The sequence below is a fragment of the Dendropsophus ebraccatus genome, chromosome 11 (assembly GCF_027789765.1).
Source record: "Dendropsophus ebraccatus isolate aDenEbr1 chromosome 11, aDenEbr1.pat, whole genome shotgun sequence".
In the NCBI taxonomy this organism is placed as follows: domain Eukaryota; kingdom Metazoa; phylum Chordata; class Amphibia; order Anura; family Hylidae; genus Dendropsophus; species Dendropsophus ebraccatus.
The window spans coordinates 23,252,165-23,272,294 of record NC_091464.1 but is presented as its reverse complement, the minus strand read 5'-3'; the positions used below and the strand labels follow the sequence as shown (position 1 = coordinate 23,272,294).

The following is a 20,130-nucleotide window of genomic DNA, read 5'->3' as shown; positions in this document are numbered from 1 at the left end:
AAGATCTGTCCTGTGGTCTGTTTGGCAGGTGATGCAGTTATTGTTCTAAAAAACAACTTTCAAACTTGCAGCCCTGTGCTCTATGGGAGTGGCCTAGATTGTGTATGCATTAGGCTGGCACACACTCTCTGTCCCTCCTCCCTGCCCTTCTCATCATTAGGAATGCTCCAGGCAGATTGCCTACTATTCGTCAGCTGTTTTAGCCCGGCACATGGGCTGGATTGTTAAGACACCTGTGCAAATGTTCAGCATGAAGAAAATGTTCCAGTGGCATTCCTAATGATGAAGAGGGTGTAGAGGAGGGACGGAGGGGTGGTGCAAGGTTAGGGCTCGGGGCTGTAATTTTAAAAGTTGTTTTCTTAAGACAATAACTGCATCACCTGCCGAACGGACCTCAGGACAGATCTTAGATTGTGGGTATAGAGTCGCTTTAAGGCTCAAAACATTATAGTAAAGCCTTGAAACAAACTTTATAGAGTTTGGCAAAAATAAGAAATAAAAGCAATTTTTGGATGCACTTTTGTCATTTTTATATAAAGACGTGAAAGCAAAGAATGAAGCTGTTATCTTCTCCACCTGAACAACACACAAATCCTACCGGCTTGATCCATCCCTCCTGTTGTGTTCATAGTATCTCTGCTCTATTTTCCGCTGTTACAGCACATCCCACTCTCTTGGCTGTTGCGATCACGTGTGGGCTGAGAGAGACTTTTTTTTTTTTTAATCGCCAAAATCTCAAGAAATGTTACATGGAATTTGTATGATTAATGCACTCTTCTATTTTTGATGCACTAACTTTTTTATATACTATTTTTGCAGTGACAGCTATAGTGCTGTATTGCATGGTTCCTGTGGCAAGCGCCACTGAGCAGGCCGGACCAATGTGCCTGATGCTGCTTCTCGGGACGGTTCACTGTCAGATTGTCTCCACACAGGGCAACAGAGTGTCAGGATCAAATGGCGGAAAGAGGCAGAGGTAGGAGACCAGGACAATGATTTTCAATGTAGAGCATTTTTTCTACCAATATACTTTGTGATCAATGCAGTAACATTCCTGTAACCCAGCATGGATGTGACCTGTAGATAACCTATTCTGGAGTCACAGGAAGAGAAAAATAAAACTTACTTGTAAGGGTGGAGAACTGTCAAGACCAACAAACACAAGGTCGGAGATTTATGAAGACCGCCTGTCTTAAATTAGTCCCTGGCCCCTATTCTCGGTCAGATTCAGGCGCACGCAACCCCCCTCCCAATGGGGTTGCAGTGTGAATGTGGGGGTGAGAAAGTAAATCATGTTTTTTTCCCACATGGCACCAGAGGGAAAGGCCTCGTGTCGCAACTTCTGGTGACCAAAAACTGTGCATGCAGCATGTTCATAACATTTGCTATTTCAAATTGCTGACTGTTTGCTAACAAGCTGCTTAGTGCAGATTCTGGGGGCATTGTAAACACCTACAAGCCCCTATGACATACAGTCCATGTTAAGAACATCATTTCCCCTTCAGCTTTCCCCTACGTACACACCCACGTAAAGGACATCACTCTTCTCTCGTCATCCTAATCCAACATACACTCCCATATAACATTCTCCTCTACTTATACATTTCAGGTTGCCTACGTAGCTGTAACCCATAAATGTGAACATAGCCTAACATGCCCTCTCCTCAGCCATCTCCAACATAGGACCCTACCCATCTTTTTCAACTCATAACATAACACCACTTCCCCTCACCACCTCCTGTGTATAGTCCCATGTAAAAATACATTACTCCCTCTCCTCAGTTCCTCTCCTACAGCCCAATGTAAATAACCCCACTTCCCCTCCCTTCAGCCTCCTCCAGGGTAGTCCCGACCCAAGTGCACCAACCCTCCTCATTTGCATAGTCAAGATTTCCCCGGCACTGAGGATCACAGTAAGAAAATTACCCTCAACATCAGTGCCCCTTCTCCCAATGAACTTTCTGACTATTCCGTCGCTCTCCCCCTGTGCGCTCCAGCTCGCATCTCTGCCCATCCCATAGACTCCATTCTATGTTCAGGCAGATTCTGCCGTCCACCCAAAGAATGGAGTCTATGGGACGGGCGGAGATGCGAGCGGGAGAGCATGGGCGCAAGCGTCGGAATCCGCGGAAAGTTATCCACAAGAATTTCGTAGTCTGAACACACCCTTAGGCTATGTTCTTATTTGGTAAGAGACCGGCCATTCCGTGACCTGGCCGGGTAACAGAACGGCCAGTTTTAGAAAAGATTGTCCCGGCCGGTACTGCAGTACCGGCTGGATGATCTTTAGCGCCGCTGAGTTCTGATGTGGGCGCATTAGTGCGTACCAGCATTAGAACTCCCCACTGCACACAATAGAGCATGCGGCTCTGGCTCCATTGTGTGAACTGACAGGGTTTTCTGTGGCCGCTATTCAGTATACACTCCGGCCGGGATTCCCTCAGCCTGCAGCACTACGTAAGAACCGCAGAAATCACGACTGTTGTAACAACGGCCGTGATTTCTGCAGAACTTACGCAGTGTGAACATAGCCTTGGTATCGCTCCGTTTAGTCCCTACAATCCATTTCTTTTTACACATAGGAATTACAAGTGCTATTAGTTTCTATTGAGGTGACAAATTGTAACGGAATGAAAACTATTAGAGCTCTACAGATTAAAGTAAAAGTCCCCAGAAGGGAAATATGCTCCTATCCTTCATATTAGTATTACTATAAAGCAAGTGTTGCAATTGTAATTGTTGTTTGATGATATCCTAGCAAATAATATGCAAATTCCCAATCACATATGTGATCCAGGTTTATAGATCTTACAGGTTTACATGTAATAAATTATGTTCGGGAATGTAAAGCTTTGTCCGTAAATTAGATTTGCCTCTTATTAAAAGGTTTTTACTTTGCATGTTACATAAACCACGCGATAGCGTTCTCGCATTATGCCGACAGCCACTAGAAATAGCCTTATAATTATTTAAATTGCTTTTATGCAGAAAATTACACAAGTCACAGAATGGCGATGACAAAAAAGAATTCAGTAAATACTTTAAAACTCCGGCTTCCTGCAACCTACAGAAATCCTTCCTCTTTAATAGGTAAGCAGGTGGGCTCTTGAAATATTTTTTTACCATATGAAATGTCAAATTACGGACATGGAGTACGGACATGAAGAAGAAGAAGCTGCTGCACATCACACGTATGGCTGACACTAATGCCACTCTGCTACATTTAAAAACCAACGCCAGGATGTTGGTATATAATTTGTTCAAACCATATTGCCCCATGTACCACGTGCAGGTCACCTGCCCCTACACTAAATCAACACTGTGTCGGTCAGCAACCGCCAACTCCGCAAAGCGAGCGCAAGCAGGGAAGGGAGGCCATAGAATGGCCCTGCAATCCCAGTGTCACAGGACCAAATCGGAGCCCTGGCTGCTATTTAATGAATAGCGGCCGCAGAAAACTGACATGTCAGTTTCTCGTGCGGCGGGAGGGAATCCAGGCCCGGAGCGTATACTATGTGTATACACTCCTGCCGGGAATCCATTCATTCAAATACAACGTATGTTTAGCATAAATCGCGGCCTTTGTTGCAAATTGCAACAACGGCTGTGATTTATACTAAACATACGTTGTGTAAACATGGCCTAATACTGTATGAGAACCTACCATAGTCACCAATAGAACTGAATGGGCCTGGTATGGGTATACAATGGTATACATTGACATATATTTGGCCCTGGAGAATATGCATTCTATGTCTGAGCTTCTAATGTCTATACTTTATAATATATGTAAGGTATATACTTAAAGGGGTTGTCCGGCGATAAAAAATTATTCACAGAATAACACACATTACAAAGTTATACAACTTTGTAATGTATGTTATGTCTGTGAATGGCCCCCTTCCCCGTGTCCCACCACCCCCACCCGTGTACCCGGAAGTGTGGTGCGCTATACATTACCTGTCACGTGCCGACCGCGGTCTCCGATCGTCAGCAGTGACGTCTTCTTCGGGAGGCCGGCGGATCTTCCCGAGTGCCGGCCGCCCTCTGCAGCGTCATCCGAAGCTCAGCCGCGATTGGCTGAGCATAACTGTGCTCAGCCAATCGCGGCTGAGCAGCTGATGACGTGGCAGCGTCTGAGCACAGTTATGCTCAGCCAATCGCGGCTGAGCTTCGGATGACGCTGCAGAGGGCGGCCGGCACTCGGGAAGATCCGCCGGCCTCCCGAAGAAGACGTCACTGCTGACGATCGGAGACCGTGGACGACACGAGATGCGGTGAGTATAATGCACCACACTTCCGGGTCTAGCGTGGGTGGGGGGAAACACGGGGAAGGGGGCCATTCACAGACATAACATACATTACAAAGTTGTGTAACTTTGTAATGTGTGTTATTCTGTGAATAATTTTTTATCGCCGGACAACCCCTTTAAGTCAAGGAAACAAACAGTACCTTTCATATATTCATTTGTGCTTCCAGGACGCAGAAAAATGCTTTGATTCTTCAGTAAAAAGTGGCAGTGGCTTTCTCAAGATCTTCTCAGGGTGACACATGCAAAAGCTTTTTCCTATGTTTTGGAAGCACAGACAAATATATGAAAGGTGCTATGTGTCTCCTTGATCTAACAGCTATCTAACAGTGTCAGAAGTTTGGAAAATGAATTGCAGCTGCCAGATTTACTTTAAGAGCCACATTTTACTGACCATTTATATTGAAGCAACTGTACTATTAGTATCAATGAATAAATAATTTTATACAACCTGGTTAGTGCCACCACGCAGATTGTAATGGTGACCGCCATGTACCCGCAATTAGCTCTGTTATATATAATATATATATGCATGCCAATGAAGTTGTTTGGTGCAATGGATGCAGGGCCCAGCACCCCCCAGTGCAACGATATCTCCTCCCCTGGGTGACAAGCAGAGTCTGACTGAACTTGATTCAGAAGACGTGCGCCCCCAGGGGAAGAGGTATCTGGGCGCTGGGCTCATCTGCATGGCATCAAACAACTTAATTTACATATATGAACCAGAGCCAATTGCATGAATCAGGCCTTGGATTGAAAAATGACCAGCACCACCACAGTCTGCACGGCACTGCCGACCAGGTCATGTAAAAATATTTACTTATTGATCGTAATAGTGCATTCATTTAAAAGTGTCACTGTCGCTTAATTTTTTATTTTTTTTTGCAGAAATCAAAAGTACAGGCAATTTTAAGAAACTTTTGTAATTGGGTTTATTAGCCGAAAAATGCATTTTTATCATGAGAAAGCAGTTTGAAGCCCCCCCCCCTGTCTTTATGGTTTTCTATGAGGGGAGGGGTGGAGGGAGATGAGGCACCAAAACAGGACAACAAAGGGTTAATTTACAGCTACATCACCGGCTATCTCCTCTGACAGTCCGCACTGACCTCTCTGACCTCTGAATACTGTCTTTCACACAGCTCCCACTGTGTAGTCTTTTGTTCTCTGCTCTTTGCTGCCGACTAATCTCCCTCCTCCCCATTCCCCTCTCCATAGGTTACACAGGGCTCAACTGATCTAAAAGAGTTGAGTTTTCCTGATAATGAGCAGTGAATAAGAGAGAGGAGGTGGGGGGGACCAGGGAAAGTCTTTTTTTAATGCAGATAATGGCATATTTGCCTAATAAACCCAATGACAAAATTAAAAAGTTTCTTGCATTTATTACAAATTGATTTCTGCAAAAAAAAAAAAAAAAAAACTACAGTGACACTTTAATTCATCTGTGAAGTCTTTGCACTATTGCTTCTCTCTACAGGCGCAAGACAAGGTGTTGCAAACACCCTCAAAGTGAGTATTTTGTGTTTTGCTGAGAGTACACTGTCATCTTTGGAGGAAATCTTTTACTGCAATTTTGCATAATTATGTTTATGTTGAAAGAAAGCCTTGGGTGGAATAGATAAATCTTCTGTTTTACATAGTCATTTGCATAAATGTAAGATTTGTTTTTTATTTCCTGTGTGCAACGCTGTTCAAAACATCCTAATAAAGATGTGCAAATTTACAAACAACCCATTATAGGACATTGTTATATCACTTAGTTGCCGTCTCTTTGTGAATAATTATAGCTGTATTTCCTATTAGGTTCCATTTATTAAAGTTTTAATTTTCTGACTGTTCAGAAAAATATAGAATATACAATTTGGCTATGTAAGGCCATGTTCCCACAAAGTAAAAATAGGAGCAAATAACGACCGTTATTAATGGTCTGGATTCTTAATAATTTATTTAATTAAGAACAATAAGTTATTTTGCAACAATAGGGGTTCTCTGTCCTTATTTTTACATTGTAGCCTATTGCTGTGGTCTCTTTAAAGGGAATCTGTCACCAGGTGTATGATGCTTTGAATGAGAGCATCATACACTTATGACAGAAATGCTGAACAGATCGGTGTATTACTTACATCATTTTATTCAGCCGTTCTCCTAATATGCAGAAGAATAGGATTCTTGCCACACCCCTCTCCCTGCCCTTCAGCTGCTGATTGACAGTAGACTGCCTATACATAGCATGGATTGATAACGGATGGGAGAGCAGAGTGGCACACCTCCTTGGCAGGCATATAACTGCAGGGTGGACGGAGGAGCACAGTGGTATGCCTCCCGGCAGGCATATGTTGGGGCAGACGGGGAGCAGAGTGGATAGGCTGGGGGAGCAGGCGGCATGTCTCAGGGCGGGGTGGACGGGGGAGCAGAGCGGCACACCTTCCAGCAGGCATATGGTGTTGGGGCGGACGGGGAGCAGAGCGGATAGGCTGGGAGAGCAGGCGGCATGTCGCAGGGCGGGGTGGACGGGGGAGCAGAGCAGCACACCTTCCCGGCAGGCATATGCCGGCGGAGAGAGACGGGGGAGCAGAGAGGCACACCTTCCCGGCAGGCATATGTCGGCGAGGCGGACTGAGGAGCAGGAGGTTTTTGCAGGGCGGGGCGAACGGGACCACGGTGGGGGCGTGACGGGGAGCAGAGTGGTCAGGCCAGGGGAAACGAGCGGAACGGGGAGCAGAGAGGCGGCGGAGGTGGACGGGGAGCAGAGCGGACAGGCTGGGGGGCAGAGAGGCGATACGGTAAGCAAATTCTATGTTGCAGGGGGAAATGATACAGTTCACTCCATCATTTCCCTGAAATCTCAGTGATTTGATCAATTCCCTAGGGAAATTATGGAACGGCGCGGTCATTTCATCATTTCCCAGGATTTGATCAAATCCCATAGTCTCTTCCCAACTACACCTATAATGTAGTATTTTCCATAGGGAGCTCCAGATGGTCAGTGGTTGGGCTATTTACAGTATCCCCACACTCCATGCACTCTATCTGTATATGCAGAGATTCTGACTTGTAACTGGCTCATGTATACTACCCTATAAAACCATGGCTGAACTATAGTGCAACTCGTGTCTTACTATTTCTGTCAGCCCTACTTCCTTTATAGAATAAAATCTCTTGCAAGCAAGGTCCCCACATTTATTATTTGAACTGATAATTAGTTTCTAACTATGTTTGATTTTGTTTGTTCATGTACCCTCTGTATTGTACAGCGTGTAATATGTTGGCGTTAGAGATGAGCACAACTGGAGCCCGATTGGTCGGCATTAGAGATGAGCGAACCTCGAGCATGCTAGAGTCCATCCGAACCCGATGGTCGGCATTTGATTAGCTGGGGCTGCTGAAGTTGGATAAAGCTCTAAGGTTGTCTGGAAAACATGGATACAGCCAATGACTATATCCATGTTTTCTGCATAGCCTTAGGGCTTTATCCAAGTTCAGCAGCCGCCGCTAATCAAATGCCGAACGATTGGGTTCGGATTGACTCGAGCATGCTCGAGGTTCACTCATCTCTAGTCAGCATTTGATTACCGGTGGCTGAAGTTAGATGCAACCCTAGGGAGTACTAAAAAACATGGATACTGCCAAAGACCATAGGCTGCATCCAACTTCTTCAGCTCTGGTATTCAAATGTCGATCGTACTCGAGCATGCTCAACTTACGCTGATCTCTAGTTGGCACTATATAAATGGCTGTTATTGTTACCTGTACACTCTTTGGGGCAGATTTATCAAACTGGTGTAAAGTAGACTTGGCTCAGTTGCCCCTAGCAGCCAATCAGATTCCACCTTTCATTCATCAGATTTTTGGAAAAATAAAAGGTGGAATCTGAATGGTTGCTAGGGGCAACTGAGCCAAGTCTACTTTACACCTGTTTGATAAATCTCCCCCATAATATCTACACTCCTGATGCAGGCGATCTACAACTGAGCCTAGGGCCACAAACACTGTGTGGCAAAATACAATTTCCTATATTGATAATAGGGTAGCCACCTACTAATGGATGGTGGCATCACAGTCCCCATAAGGCTTGACCACTCTATGTGCCAAAAATTTACCAGAAAAATGAGCAAAATAAAATGGAACTCACACAAATTCTTTGCTTCATGTAGAGTGAATAGGAAAACCCTTCCCAAAAAGAACTGCAGGCCATACCATGATCTGCACACTGAGATTAGCGGATGGAGAGAAGCAGATTCCTGCATTCAAGAGACCAGTTACTCAGCCTGCAAGTGTAACATTACAGATGCTGGAAAGAATCGGGTATGTGCTAGAGCTAATATTCTTATTACATTAATGCTTCGTTTGCACAAAGCGATAATTCGTCCTATCGATCGTTTTACGATTTTGAAGCAACTATTTGGTTTTTAGAACTATCAGCGTTTAGATGAATAAATCGTTAGAAAAATCATTAGAAAATTTGTAAGAAAAAATCGTTATTGTGATCGTTTTTGAGATCGCTTAAGCCCATCTTTCACATAGGGTGAATCTTTAAAAGACTGTTTCCACAAAGCGACCTGCAAATTTTCTAGTGAACGATGATTTCTAGTTTGTCGCTTGATCGTTTGCTGTGTTTACACGGAACAATTATCGCTCAAATGCGATCGTTATTGCAAATATTCGAACGATAATCATTCTATCTTCAGCTTTTAGAAAAATCAATTTACAAGCCTAATGCTGCATTTACACGGAACGATTATCATTCGAATTTTCACAATAACCATCGCATTTGAGCAATAATCGTTCCGTGTAAACACAGCGTATGATCAAGAGACGAGCGAGAAATCGTTAATTTTGAACTTTCAACATGTTCTCAAATCATTGTTCGCTAAACATTTGCAGATAGGGTGGATCTTTGAAAGACTATTTACACTAAGCTATCAGCACATTTTTAGCGAACAATGATTTGAGAACATGTTGAAAGTTCAAAATTAACGATTTCTCGCTCGTCGCTTGAGCGTACGCTGTTTTTACACGGAACGATTATTGCTCAAATGCCATTGTTGTGAAAATTCGAATAATAATCGTTCCGTGTAAACGTAGCATTAGGCTTGTAAATAGATTTTAGTAATGCTGCGTTTACATGATTATCGTTCCAATTTTTGCAATAACGATGGCATTTGAGCGATAATCGTTCCGTGTAAACACAGTGTACGATCAAGCGACAAACTAGAAATCGTTCATTTTGATCTTTCAACATGTTCTCAAATCATCGTTCACAAAAAATTTGTAGATCGCTTCGTGTAAACAGTCTTTCAAAGAGTCACCTTATGTGAAAGATGGGCTTAAGCGATCTTAAAAACTATCGCAATAACGATTTTTCTTACGATTAACGCTGATCGTTATAAAAACGAAATCATTGCTTCAAAATCGTTAAATGATAGATTGGGCGAATTATTGTTTCGTGTAAACGTAGAATAAGGAACTACCCTTAAAAAAAAACAATAGTACACTACTTTACTGTGTATGTGATATCATTTCCAGAAGAGGGAACAATCCTGGTAACAAGACCAGGTCTCCAGCAGCTGAATGCCTAAATTTAACCTCTATTCTGCTTGTAGTTCAGCAGACGCGCTGACAAATAATTGAGCAGATTCTCGGGTTAAACTTTATCTCCTTTTCATGAACAACTTACAGGAAAAAGTTGCAATTACAGATAAATTTATATCCCGTTGGTTTCTATGTGCAGCAAAAAAACGGACGTGTCCTTGTGTGGACTGTAATTGTAGCACGGACGCACCATTAGAAGTTTGTAAAGATCCATTTTTTACAGATTCTACTTTCTAGCTAGTGTCGTCATTTTGAACATTCCACCTCTTGTATTGTCCGTTTTTACGGATCAGCTAGAAATATGGACGATACAGATGACACTACGGACAAATTTTTGCGGATTGTGGACAGAAAATTGTGGACTCAGTATATTTTTGGAGACCATATTTTGACGTGTGAATGAGGCCTTAGGCTGGGTTTACACTGCGTTTTTTCTGTCTGTTTAATGGATCCATTTTTAAATGTACACAAATGTGGGTCAAACACATATTTGTGTATATAAAAAAAAAAAAATAATAAAAAAAAAAGATCCCTTTTTTTTATGGAAGTCAATGGAAAAACTAATCCAAACACACAAATGCATCAGTTTTTGCATCTGTTTTTTTTTCTCCATACCGGTAGCTTCACACGTACCGACTCGCTGCAAGTCGGCTAGGTCCTGGCAGATCACTTTCACTACATACACACAGCGGTCTGAACGACCGCTGCGTGTATGTAATTCTGCCGGCCGCTTAACCCCTTCAGCTGCCGCCCGGCTCCCGCTCCGCCACCGCTCTTTATACATTATCTGTCCTCGCTGCACGGGGTCCCGGCAGGGCAACACACTGATTGGCCGGGCGGGAGAGCAGTACGCCAGGACCCCGTGCAGCGAGGACAGGTAATGTATACAGAGCGGGAGCCGGGCGGCAGCTGAAGGGCTTAAGCGGCCGGCAGAATTACATACACGAAGCGGTCGTTCAGACCGCTGTGTGTATGTAGTGAAAGTGATCTGCCAGAACCTAGCCAAGACGCAGCGTTATTAACGCTGCGAGTCGGTACGTGTGAAGCTACCCTTAAACGGATACTTTAAACGCATACAGACCATGTTTGTGAAACTATCTTCCTATGCTGTTAGTTGTGCCCGAAAAAAAACGTTAGGAGCTCTGGGTGTGTGGCTACCACCCCTTGAGCTCCAATCTGGCCCGGCCCCCGCCATTGATAATGGCGGGGGCCGGGCTACAGCTGGATTGGTGCATCATTTTAATTCACGACAGTTCTTTTTTTTAACCCCTTCACGTCAGCAATACCTAGATACAGTATACGTATATGTAGATATAGGTATATTTTCCTGCTGCACATACCTAGTTTGTTCTTATATGCATGCTCCTGACACTGAAAGGGTGTAATGTGTGCGGGACCCCTGCAGTGAGAGGGGTCCTGCACATATCAGTGTGTCCGTGGCCAGAGGTAATGAGAGGCAGCTGCGTCTCATTAATCTCTTAAACGCCGCAATCTATAGCGATCAGAGTGTTTAAGGTACTCTGTGACAGAACAAGCATTGAGTGATCGGTCCCGATCTCATGTACCGACAGGCGAGGGTAAGCCTCTTGCCTCCGTTCTGTCTGTCCGGCGTTCTATGCATAGTCTGCTCTCAGGCAGGCTCTATGTACAGATTGCCGATAACACTGATCTATGCTATGCTATGTAAAAGTATAAAAAAAAACCCTTATACCCACGCCCCCAGTAAAAGTTTAATATGCCCCCTTTCCCATTATAAAAATACGAGTCTCAAAACACGGGAATAGCCAGATATCCCTCTCTCCAGAGAAGGAAGCCCATTGCCAAGGGGTGCCTCCTAGTGGGGAGAGCACCAAACCACCCTGATACGTAGTCCCTCAGGTCCTCACTCTGTTGCGAGCTTTGGGACCTAAATAGGGAAACACCAGGGTGGCCCCTGTGAGTCAAAGTCTAACTCTGTGGCGAGTATAATGACATAAGACAAGGGTTACCAAGGCTAGGCATCCATCCACAGACTGCAGTTTCGGGGTATTTGCCCCTCGTCAGTGTGGAGCAGGATTCTGGCTACTGGGGCAATGAAAAATAGACCAACAAAACACAACAATCACTGAACTCAGGGAGATTTTTCACTGTTCTCCCTGAGTTCAGTGATTGTTGTGTTTTGTTGGTCCATTATAAAAATATTTTTTAAAATAAACATATTATATATTGTAGCATGCGGAATTGTCCAATCTATTAAGATATTACATTATTGTTCCCGAATGGCGTAAACAGAAAACAAAACACCAGAATTTCTGTTTTTTTTTATTTTTTATTATAGATCAGAAAAAATGTATATAAAGCGATCAATTTTTCTCTTAAACCAATTTTTCTCTTAAACCAATATTAATCGGCATTTGATTACCGGTGGCTGCAGAGATTGCATGCCGCTCTAGGGCTGCCAGGAAAACATGGACATGATCTTAGGTTGTATCCATGTTTTCTTGGCAGCCCTAGGACGGCCACCGGTAATCAAATGCTGAGTCTTTCAGTTGCCGACTTGAACACTTTTGACAGATCAGCTCAACACTAATCATACCGGAAACCTGTTTTTAATAAAGTCATCGTAGGCAAACGGACTCCATTCAAAATAATGAAATCATTACATTCATTCATTACATAGATTACTACTTTTTGTGCCCATCAGTAAACATGGTGAGATTTTGGATACTCTTTGCATTCCGTTCAGTGGATGTTACTAAAACCCCAGTTATCCCCAATTGATGTATTAGTGCATTGCCTGATTCATATGATGCCGGATAGAACCATTGTGCGGCATTACTTACTTGTAATGAGTTGATCTATTAACATCTCATCTTGTTTTACCAGTGTGGAATGAGACAAGAAAATAAAGGAATGTCAGAAGATTTGACAAGCGAGGAAGATGGGAAATCAAGAAATGAATTCTCATCCCTGAGGAACGTGGAAGGGGCATCAAGTGATAATGGATGCAGATTGACCAAGAGGAACGTGAACTCATGTGTCCATCATAATTCTCAGGTTGACCTTATTTTACATTTAACTAAATAATTCAGCTTGTCTCATCTTGTCTAACCTTCGTTCCACAGAAATATAATGTAGAATCTTGTATTGCCTTGTATATTATTATTATTGTATATTCTTGTATTTTATGAGATTTTATTGGGTAATGAGGCTCCAGTAAATCCTCAGTGTGTTCATATATAGCGTAGATAATTTTACAGTTTAAAGTAGATATAATTGGATACAATGTTGTGAATGTCTGGCCCTGAATAAAAAAAAAAAATCTAAATGGGTCCAAAATTCTGTGCTGATTAAAGAGAATCTGTCACTAGGTTTATTTAGCCTTAAATGAGAGCATCATAAACTAGTGATATAAATGCAAAACAGGTGTATTACTTACATCATTCTGTTCAGCCGTTCTCCTAATATGCAGGAGAATAGGATTCTCCCCACACTCCTCCCCCTCCCCCAAGCTGCTGATTGACAGGTGACTGCCCATACACAGCATGGATGAATAAATGCCAATCAGAAGCTGATGGGTAGAGTTTTCTGATTTTCATGAATATCCAGGACTACTGGGCTCACACACATAATTGAGAGGACTAGTCCATGTTATACAGGGGGATATCTCTGGATCTGTTGCACAGAACAATGTAAGTGATCATTCTGTTCAGCTTCTCTGTCACTAGTTTGTTACCCTTAGATAGGACACCATAAACCTACAGAGTCTCTTTGAAGGATTACTCCAGCGCCCCCCCCCCCCCCCTCCTTCAAAAACACACACAGCATATATACTTACCTTCCCTCTGGTGACGATCGCCGTTTTAATCTCCCGGGGACCACGTCCCCGTCATCTTCAACCGCCGTCCTCGGATCTCCCTCACTTTCGTGTTGCGGAGCAGTGAATAGGAGAAAAAAGGCTGCTGGTGCATATGTGCACCAACAGCCTTTTGATTGGCTTCAGCGCATCACATGGCTTTCAGCTTGCTCAGCCAATCAGGGCTGAGCAAGCTGGAAGCCATGTCATGCGCTCCAGCCAATGAAAAGGCTGCTAGTGCGCAAGTGCACCAGCAGCCTTTTCCTCTCCCATTCACCGCTGTGGAAGACGGCTAAGAGGTAGGAGACGAGTCCCCCCCCCCCCCCCATCCCACTGATGACATTGACCCAAGATGGCACCCGGGGGAAGAGGACGGGGTCGACAGTGAATTAGTATGTATACTTTATTGACGTAAGTTTATCCCCCCACAACAATTCTATTGTGTATGTTTTAAACACATGTATACATCATGCAACACCTTGAGCTTAGTGGCTTAAGGCAAACAACTGTACCAGTATATGATTAGACATTGTGCTCAGTCCCCTTATGGAAGTGGTGTTGGGTATCATCTAACACATAGTTAGTTTCAATGAAGGAAAATGCTATCACCGTGCTAAATAGGAAGTCACTGACCCTATCATGATGCCAGGTAATTGCTCTGACAAGGTCGCTCTAATTCATTGCCTTCTCCATTGTTAAAATATCCCTATACATTTTGTCAGATAGATTGACCCCACTGTATCCTTGCATGGTGCCACTCATCCAGTTCTGTAATAGCTGGAGAAACAAATGGAAAATATCTGGGGGGGGGGGGTGCTCATGACCTGGTCTTGTGCCTAGTATAGAGACAGAAAGAAAATGATTACAGTGTCAGTACCTTATAAAGTTATACATAGTATTTAGGTAAAAGAGCAGATCTGGGGATGACTTGATAGAAAACACAATGAATGCATTGATTATATATAGTATAAATATATACAGTATATAGGATTATTTTTATAAATTCTTATTAACCATCTATGGCACTATTGAAAAGAAAAAGGCAATCCACAGCACCCCACCAGTCAGTACAGGCCATACTGGTGTAAAAGAAAACTACCACACCTTAAAAATTCAAGGAGATTAAAAATTCAAAGTTACCAGTACTATACCACATGATGCAGAATGCAAGAAGGTAACAGCATCCAAAGCGACATTTCAACCCTTTTTCTCAAGCTTGAAGTGTCGCTGTCATTCAATTTTTTTGCTGAATTTAATAGCAGAGGTGATTTTAAGAAACTTTGTAATTGGGTTTATTACCCGAAAAATGCATTTTTATCATAAAAAAGCAGTTTGAAGCTCTCCCCCATGTCTTCATGGTTCTCTTATGGAGAGGGAAGGGGTGGAGGGAGATGAGGCACCAAAACAGGACAAAGAGTTATTTAACCGCTACATCACCGGGCTATCTCCTCTGACCTCTCTGACGTCTGAATACCGGCTTTCACACAGGTCCCACTGTGTAATCCTTTGTTCTCTGCTGCCGACTAATCTCCCTCCTCCCCCTCTCCATAGAACAGACAGAGCTCGACTGATGTAAAAAAGTTGAGATTTCCTGATAATGAGCAGTGAATGAGAGAGAGGCGGGGGGGGGGGGGGGACTGGGGAAAGTCTTTTCGAATGCAGATAATGGCATTTTTTGGCTAATAAACCCAATTACAAAGTTTCTTAAAATTGCCTGTACTATTGATTTCTGCAAAAAATAAAAATAAATTATGACCGTAACTTGAAAATGGTTAAATTGTTGCTTCTTTTGTTTCCATGATGTAATAAAATAATTTTTGACCTTATTTCACCTCCTTGGATGTTGTTACCTTCTGACAGTAGTGCCAGAGTGCAAAAACACATGCCACCAGGGCTGGTCTTAGCACAGGGCTTACCCTGGCAAGTGCCAGGGCCTGCAGTGGGCCCCAGAGAGGGAGAGGGGACTGGTGTCCTAATGTTCATCCCGCTCACTGTAGTACGGGAGAAGCAGGCTGAACATCAGAAGACACAGGAGACACAGCAGGACCTGCGCAGAGAGAGAAAAGGGTGAAGGACCTGATCACATGACCCGAAGGTCCTCAACCTTACAGTGTGGAGAGCAACCCGACAGAGGAAAATCGAGAAGACTGAGCTGTACATGCTGTGTGTCAGTCAGTCAGTGTGTGTGTGTGTGTGTGTGTCAATAATGTGTGTCTTTGTATGTTGTTCGTGTCTCAAGTGATTGCAGGGCCAGAGCAAGTGCTAGAGCTTTGTAATTTATTTCTATTAAAAAAATCTCCAGTCTTTCAGTACCTATCAGCTGCTGTATGTTCTACAGGAAGTGGTGTATTCTTTTCAGTCTGGAGAGCAAGAGACTTTTTCTATGGGGATTTGCCGCTGCTCTGGACAGTTCCTGACATGGACAGAGGTGGCAGCAGAGAGAACTGTGTCAGACTGGAAAGAATACACCACTTCCTCCAGGACATACAGTAGCTGACAAATACTTCAAGACTTGAGATTTTTTAATAGAAGTAAATAAAAAATCTGTCACTTTCTGGGACCAGTTGATTTGAAAGATTTTTTTTTTTTGTAAACTACCCCTTTAAGGCTTAACATGGTAAATTTAGTTTATTGGAACTGAAAACCATAAATTTAGCTTAATTCAGTTTCCATACAATATAACATTTGTATATAGCTATTGTACCAATGGTTATATTAAGAAATAATATCAGATTTTTATTGAAGCTGTATTCACGGTATGTTACCATACAGAAACCATGGCAATGCAATCTGCGCTCTTTGCATTTATGAAATGTAAAACTGATACTATCAGGCTATTAGCACTAGTAATTCCGAAATTGCAACGAAAATTAACTGTGCCTCCATTAAATATTCAGTCAAATGTAGCGTACACTGGAAGTATCTTCCATGCGTAATCTTCTTTGTGAGGAAGGTTCAATCACCCTTTAAGTAACTGATGAACCAAATGGATATGTCGTGAAAAATTAATATGTTTCTTCCCTTAGGAAATTGAAATTGGGAGTAATTTATGCTTCTGTTTAAATAATGATGGCAATATAATTACTGTGCAAACAAATATTGTAATGAGCAAGATACTTTCTGGACTGTTAGGGGATTTCAGCCATATTTTATATAGAAGCCGAGAGGATCTGTCAGGCAGATTAATAACATAAGGGTCTTTGTGTATTCAAAGAGAGAGCGCGCTATAAAATACATTTTATGATTAAAAGGGTTATCCAGCGCTACAAAAACATGGCAACTTTCTTCCAGAGACAGCCCCACCCTTGTCTCCAGCTTGGGCGGGGTTGAAGTGAATGGGGCTTAAAGGCCTTATTCCACAGAACGATTATCGTCCGATATCGGCCGCTACGGACGATAATCGCCCCGTGCAATAAAGTGCAACGATCAGCCGACATCGTTCATGTCGGCTGATCGTTGCAGTCGCTTGTTTTTCAGCATGTTGAAAAACAAGCGACTGATACAGCAACTATCTTCTGCCGTCGCTCCGTTGAATAGGAGCATCGGCAGCAGATGCTGCTGTATCCTATGGGCTGCCCGGACGATCAGTGATCACCCGGGCAGCCCCCTCCCCGCAGCTCCCCGCTGCCCCTTCCACACTCACCCGCTCGCTGCAGCCATGTTGAATAGCGGCAGCGGCAGCAAGCGGGGAACGAGGAGCAAACGAGCGCTGAGGGCACTCGTTTGCTCCTCTAAACGGCCCGTGGAATAGGGCCATAAAGCGGCAGTATCAGCAGGTTCTGGCCAGTGAACCTGCTGATAGAAGCCAGCCGCTCCTTACCTCCGGATTCCCTTGTCGTCCTCCTTATACCGGTGCGGTTCGGTATATCAGCGTTTTTGGCTAATTCCTGGTATGCTAATTAGCGGTCCTGGAGCATTTTGGGCAACCCCATGCTCCTGGAGCACCTGCTTGGGCTGTCTAGCCTGCCTCCTCCCAGCCCACCCCGATATGCATATTCATATATGCACAGCTAGGCCGCTTGTTACGGCGCATGTGCAGGAAGCAGCCCGTAACAACCGGCCTAGCTATGTATATATGAATATGCATAGTGGGCGGGCCAGCAGGAGGCAGGCTAGGGGGGCCGAGCGGGTGCTCCAGGAGTATCGGTGATGCCCCAAATGCTCCGAGGACGCTAATTAGCATACCAGGAATTAGCCGAAACACCGGTATACCGGACCGCACCAGTGTACGGAGGACGGAATCCAGAGGTAAAGAGTGGCTGGCTCCCATCAGCAGGTTCACTGTCCAGAACCTGCTGATACTGTCGCTTTTATTGCAAACTGCACCAGAACATGAGACAAGAGTCGTGTGGTCTCTGAAAGAAAGGGGCCATGTTTTTGTACCGCTGGATAATCCCTTGCAAGGGATCGGGGCAGAAATTGCCATACCCCTTAATACAGCTTTGAATACTTGCCCTCTCCTTCTGGTGATGCTCCGGATGCCGACCCCGTTGTCATGCTCATTGTGCCAAAAGTCCAACATCCATCGGAAATCACTCTTTAAAACTACAAATCTCGATAAATCTGTTTTCAATTTTGTGATCCAGATGGTTTTGCGTCAGAGCAACCTCTTACAGTTCTCCTCAGTGGCAGCATGCAATTCCCTGCCACCTTGGATCGCACACCTGGTGGCCCTTTTTTTTTTTTTAGGGGCAAGGGGGCTGATCATATGTTGCTGCCCATTGTGAAACTAATAACCGATTCCATATTTGATATCTATTCAGTCTCCTTCCCCCAGTTTTGAGCTGCTGCTTTCTGCTGAAGATAAAACAAACTGTGTATGAGCTTTTTTTTTCTGTCTCCCACTCCGCCCCCCTCCCTTCTGAGACAGCTGATGTTAACAAGTCCCTGGCCAGCTGTATCTTCAACTTTGTAGATTCTTTGTATTGCTGGAAGGTTAATCTAAGGTCAAGTTGCCGATGAACCCACTGTGATTAATCCTCCTGGCATTACAAAGTTGCTACAAAGTTGCAGATAGGGACTTGTTTGTATCACCAGGGACTTATTTGTATCATCAGCTGTCTCAGATAGGAGGGTGGAAGAGGGGGAGACTGAGAGAAAAGCTCACACACAGTTTTCGTGTCTTCAGCAGAAAGCAGCAGCTCAGAACTGGGGAAGGAGACTGAAAAGATAATAAGAATGGAAGGAATTGTTAGGCTTACCCTTTGCAGTTCATGGGCATAAAGAGTTATTTTTGAGTGGAATACCCTTTTAAAAGAAACCAGTCATTTCTTTCATGCTGCCTGAACCACCAGTTATCTGGCTGGTCTACAGCAGCATCTCCATATCCCACCAGCCTTCAGTAAGCTTTTCCTGTTTAGGTATAGGGGGGAAAGAAATCAATGGGGGAAAGAAAAAGCCACCAGGGACCACCCCAATGACACGTGGTTGTGAAAGTGATTGCAGGTTCCCCTTAAATACACCGTGTGAAAGTGATTGCAGGTTCCCCTTAAATACACAAGTCAGTGAAGAAGAACCTATGATGGCTATTAAATTAGCTGACAGAATGTAGCATAATGGAATATACCTGGCAGCTGTTTTAATCTAGATGGAAGGTAATGGCAGTGTTCATAAAAGTGCAAATGTTGTGGTTACGTTTCATCATTCTTGGTGAATAAGAAGATTTTAGGAACAATGGGGGAGATTTATCAAACATGGTGTAAAGTTAAACTGGCTCAGTTGCCCCTAGCAACCAATCAGATTCCACCTTTCATTTTCCAAAGAGTCTGTGAGGAATGAAAGGTGGAATCTGATTGGTTGCTAGGGGCAACTGAGCCAGTTTAACTTTACACCATGTTTGGTAATTCTCCCCCTATGGTTTTATTGGTAACTGCATTGATCTTTTTTCTTCTTCTTCCCTTCTGCAGTTAGTGTTACACGTTACGATTAGTGATCAGGACCTTTATTTTGTTTTTTGTTTTTTTGCAGGAAAAACACAGAGTGTTAAAAGGAAACCACAATATCCAGGAATCTGACAGCCCGGTGGACTCCGAGGAGGAATCTATTTTCAGCCAGGTACAGTAAACGTTAACTGTTTACCAGGGCGTAGCTAGAAAACTGTATGGGGACCCCCTCCCCTACACACAAGAATTTTTTTTTGGCCACATCAAATATATATATATATATATATATATATATATATATATATATATATATATATATACATACACGCACGCACGCACGCACACACACACGCACACGCAGTGATGTGGCCAAAAAAGATTCTCGTGGCCAGAGGCAGAATTCCGCGTGCAGCCACAACAGTGACTGGCAGAGGAGAAAGCCAATGTCTGCTTGTTCTGTCCATCCACTGTATTTAACTATAACAGCCTATTAGGAGCCTCATGGTTATATACA

At 43.6% G+C, this 20,130-nt stretch overlaps 1 protein-coding gene across 3 annotated transcripts in view; it reads left to right on the top strand.

Moving 5' to 3' along the window:
* Positions 1 to 20,130, top strand: part of PHTF1 (putative homeodomain transcription factor 1) — an 83,750-nt gene that overhangs the window by 35,398 nt on the left and 28,222 nt on the right. For all 3 annotated transcript variants that reach the window (XM_069944687.1, XM_069944688.1, XM_069944686.1), the window contains exons 6-10: positions 820 to 976; positions 2,989 to 3,090; positions 8,462 to 8,612; positions 12,765 to 12,935; positions 19,702 to 19,788. In XM_069944687.1, coding sequence (XP_069800788.1) covers positions 820 to 976; positions 2,989 to 3,090; positions 8,462 to 8,612; positions 12,765 to 12,935; positions 19,702 to 19,788 — 668 coding nt within the window. The remainder of the gene's footprint in view (positions 1 to 819; positions 977 to 2,988; positions 3,091 to 8,461; positions 8,613 to 12,764; positions 12,936 to 19,701; positions 19,789 to 20,130) is intronic.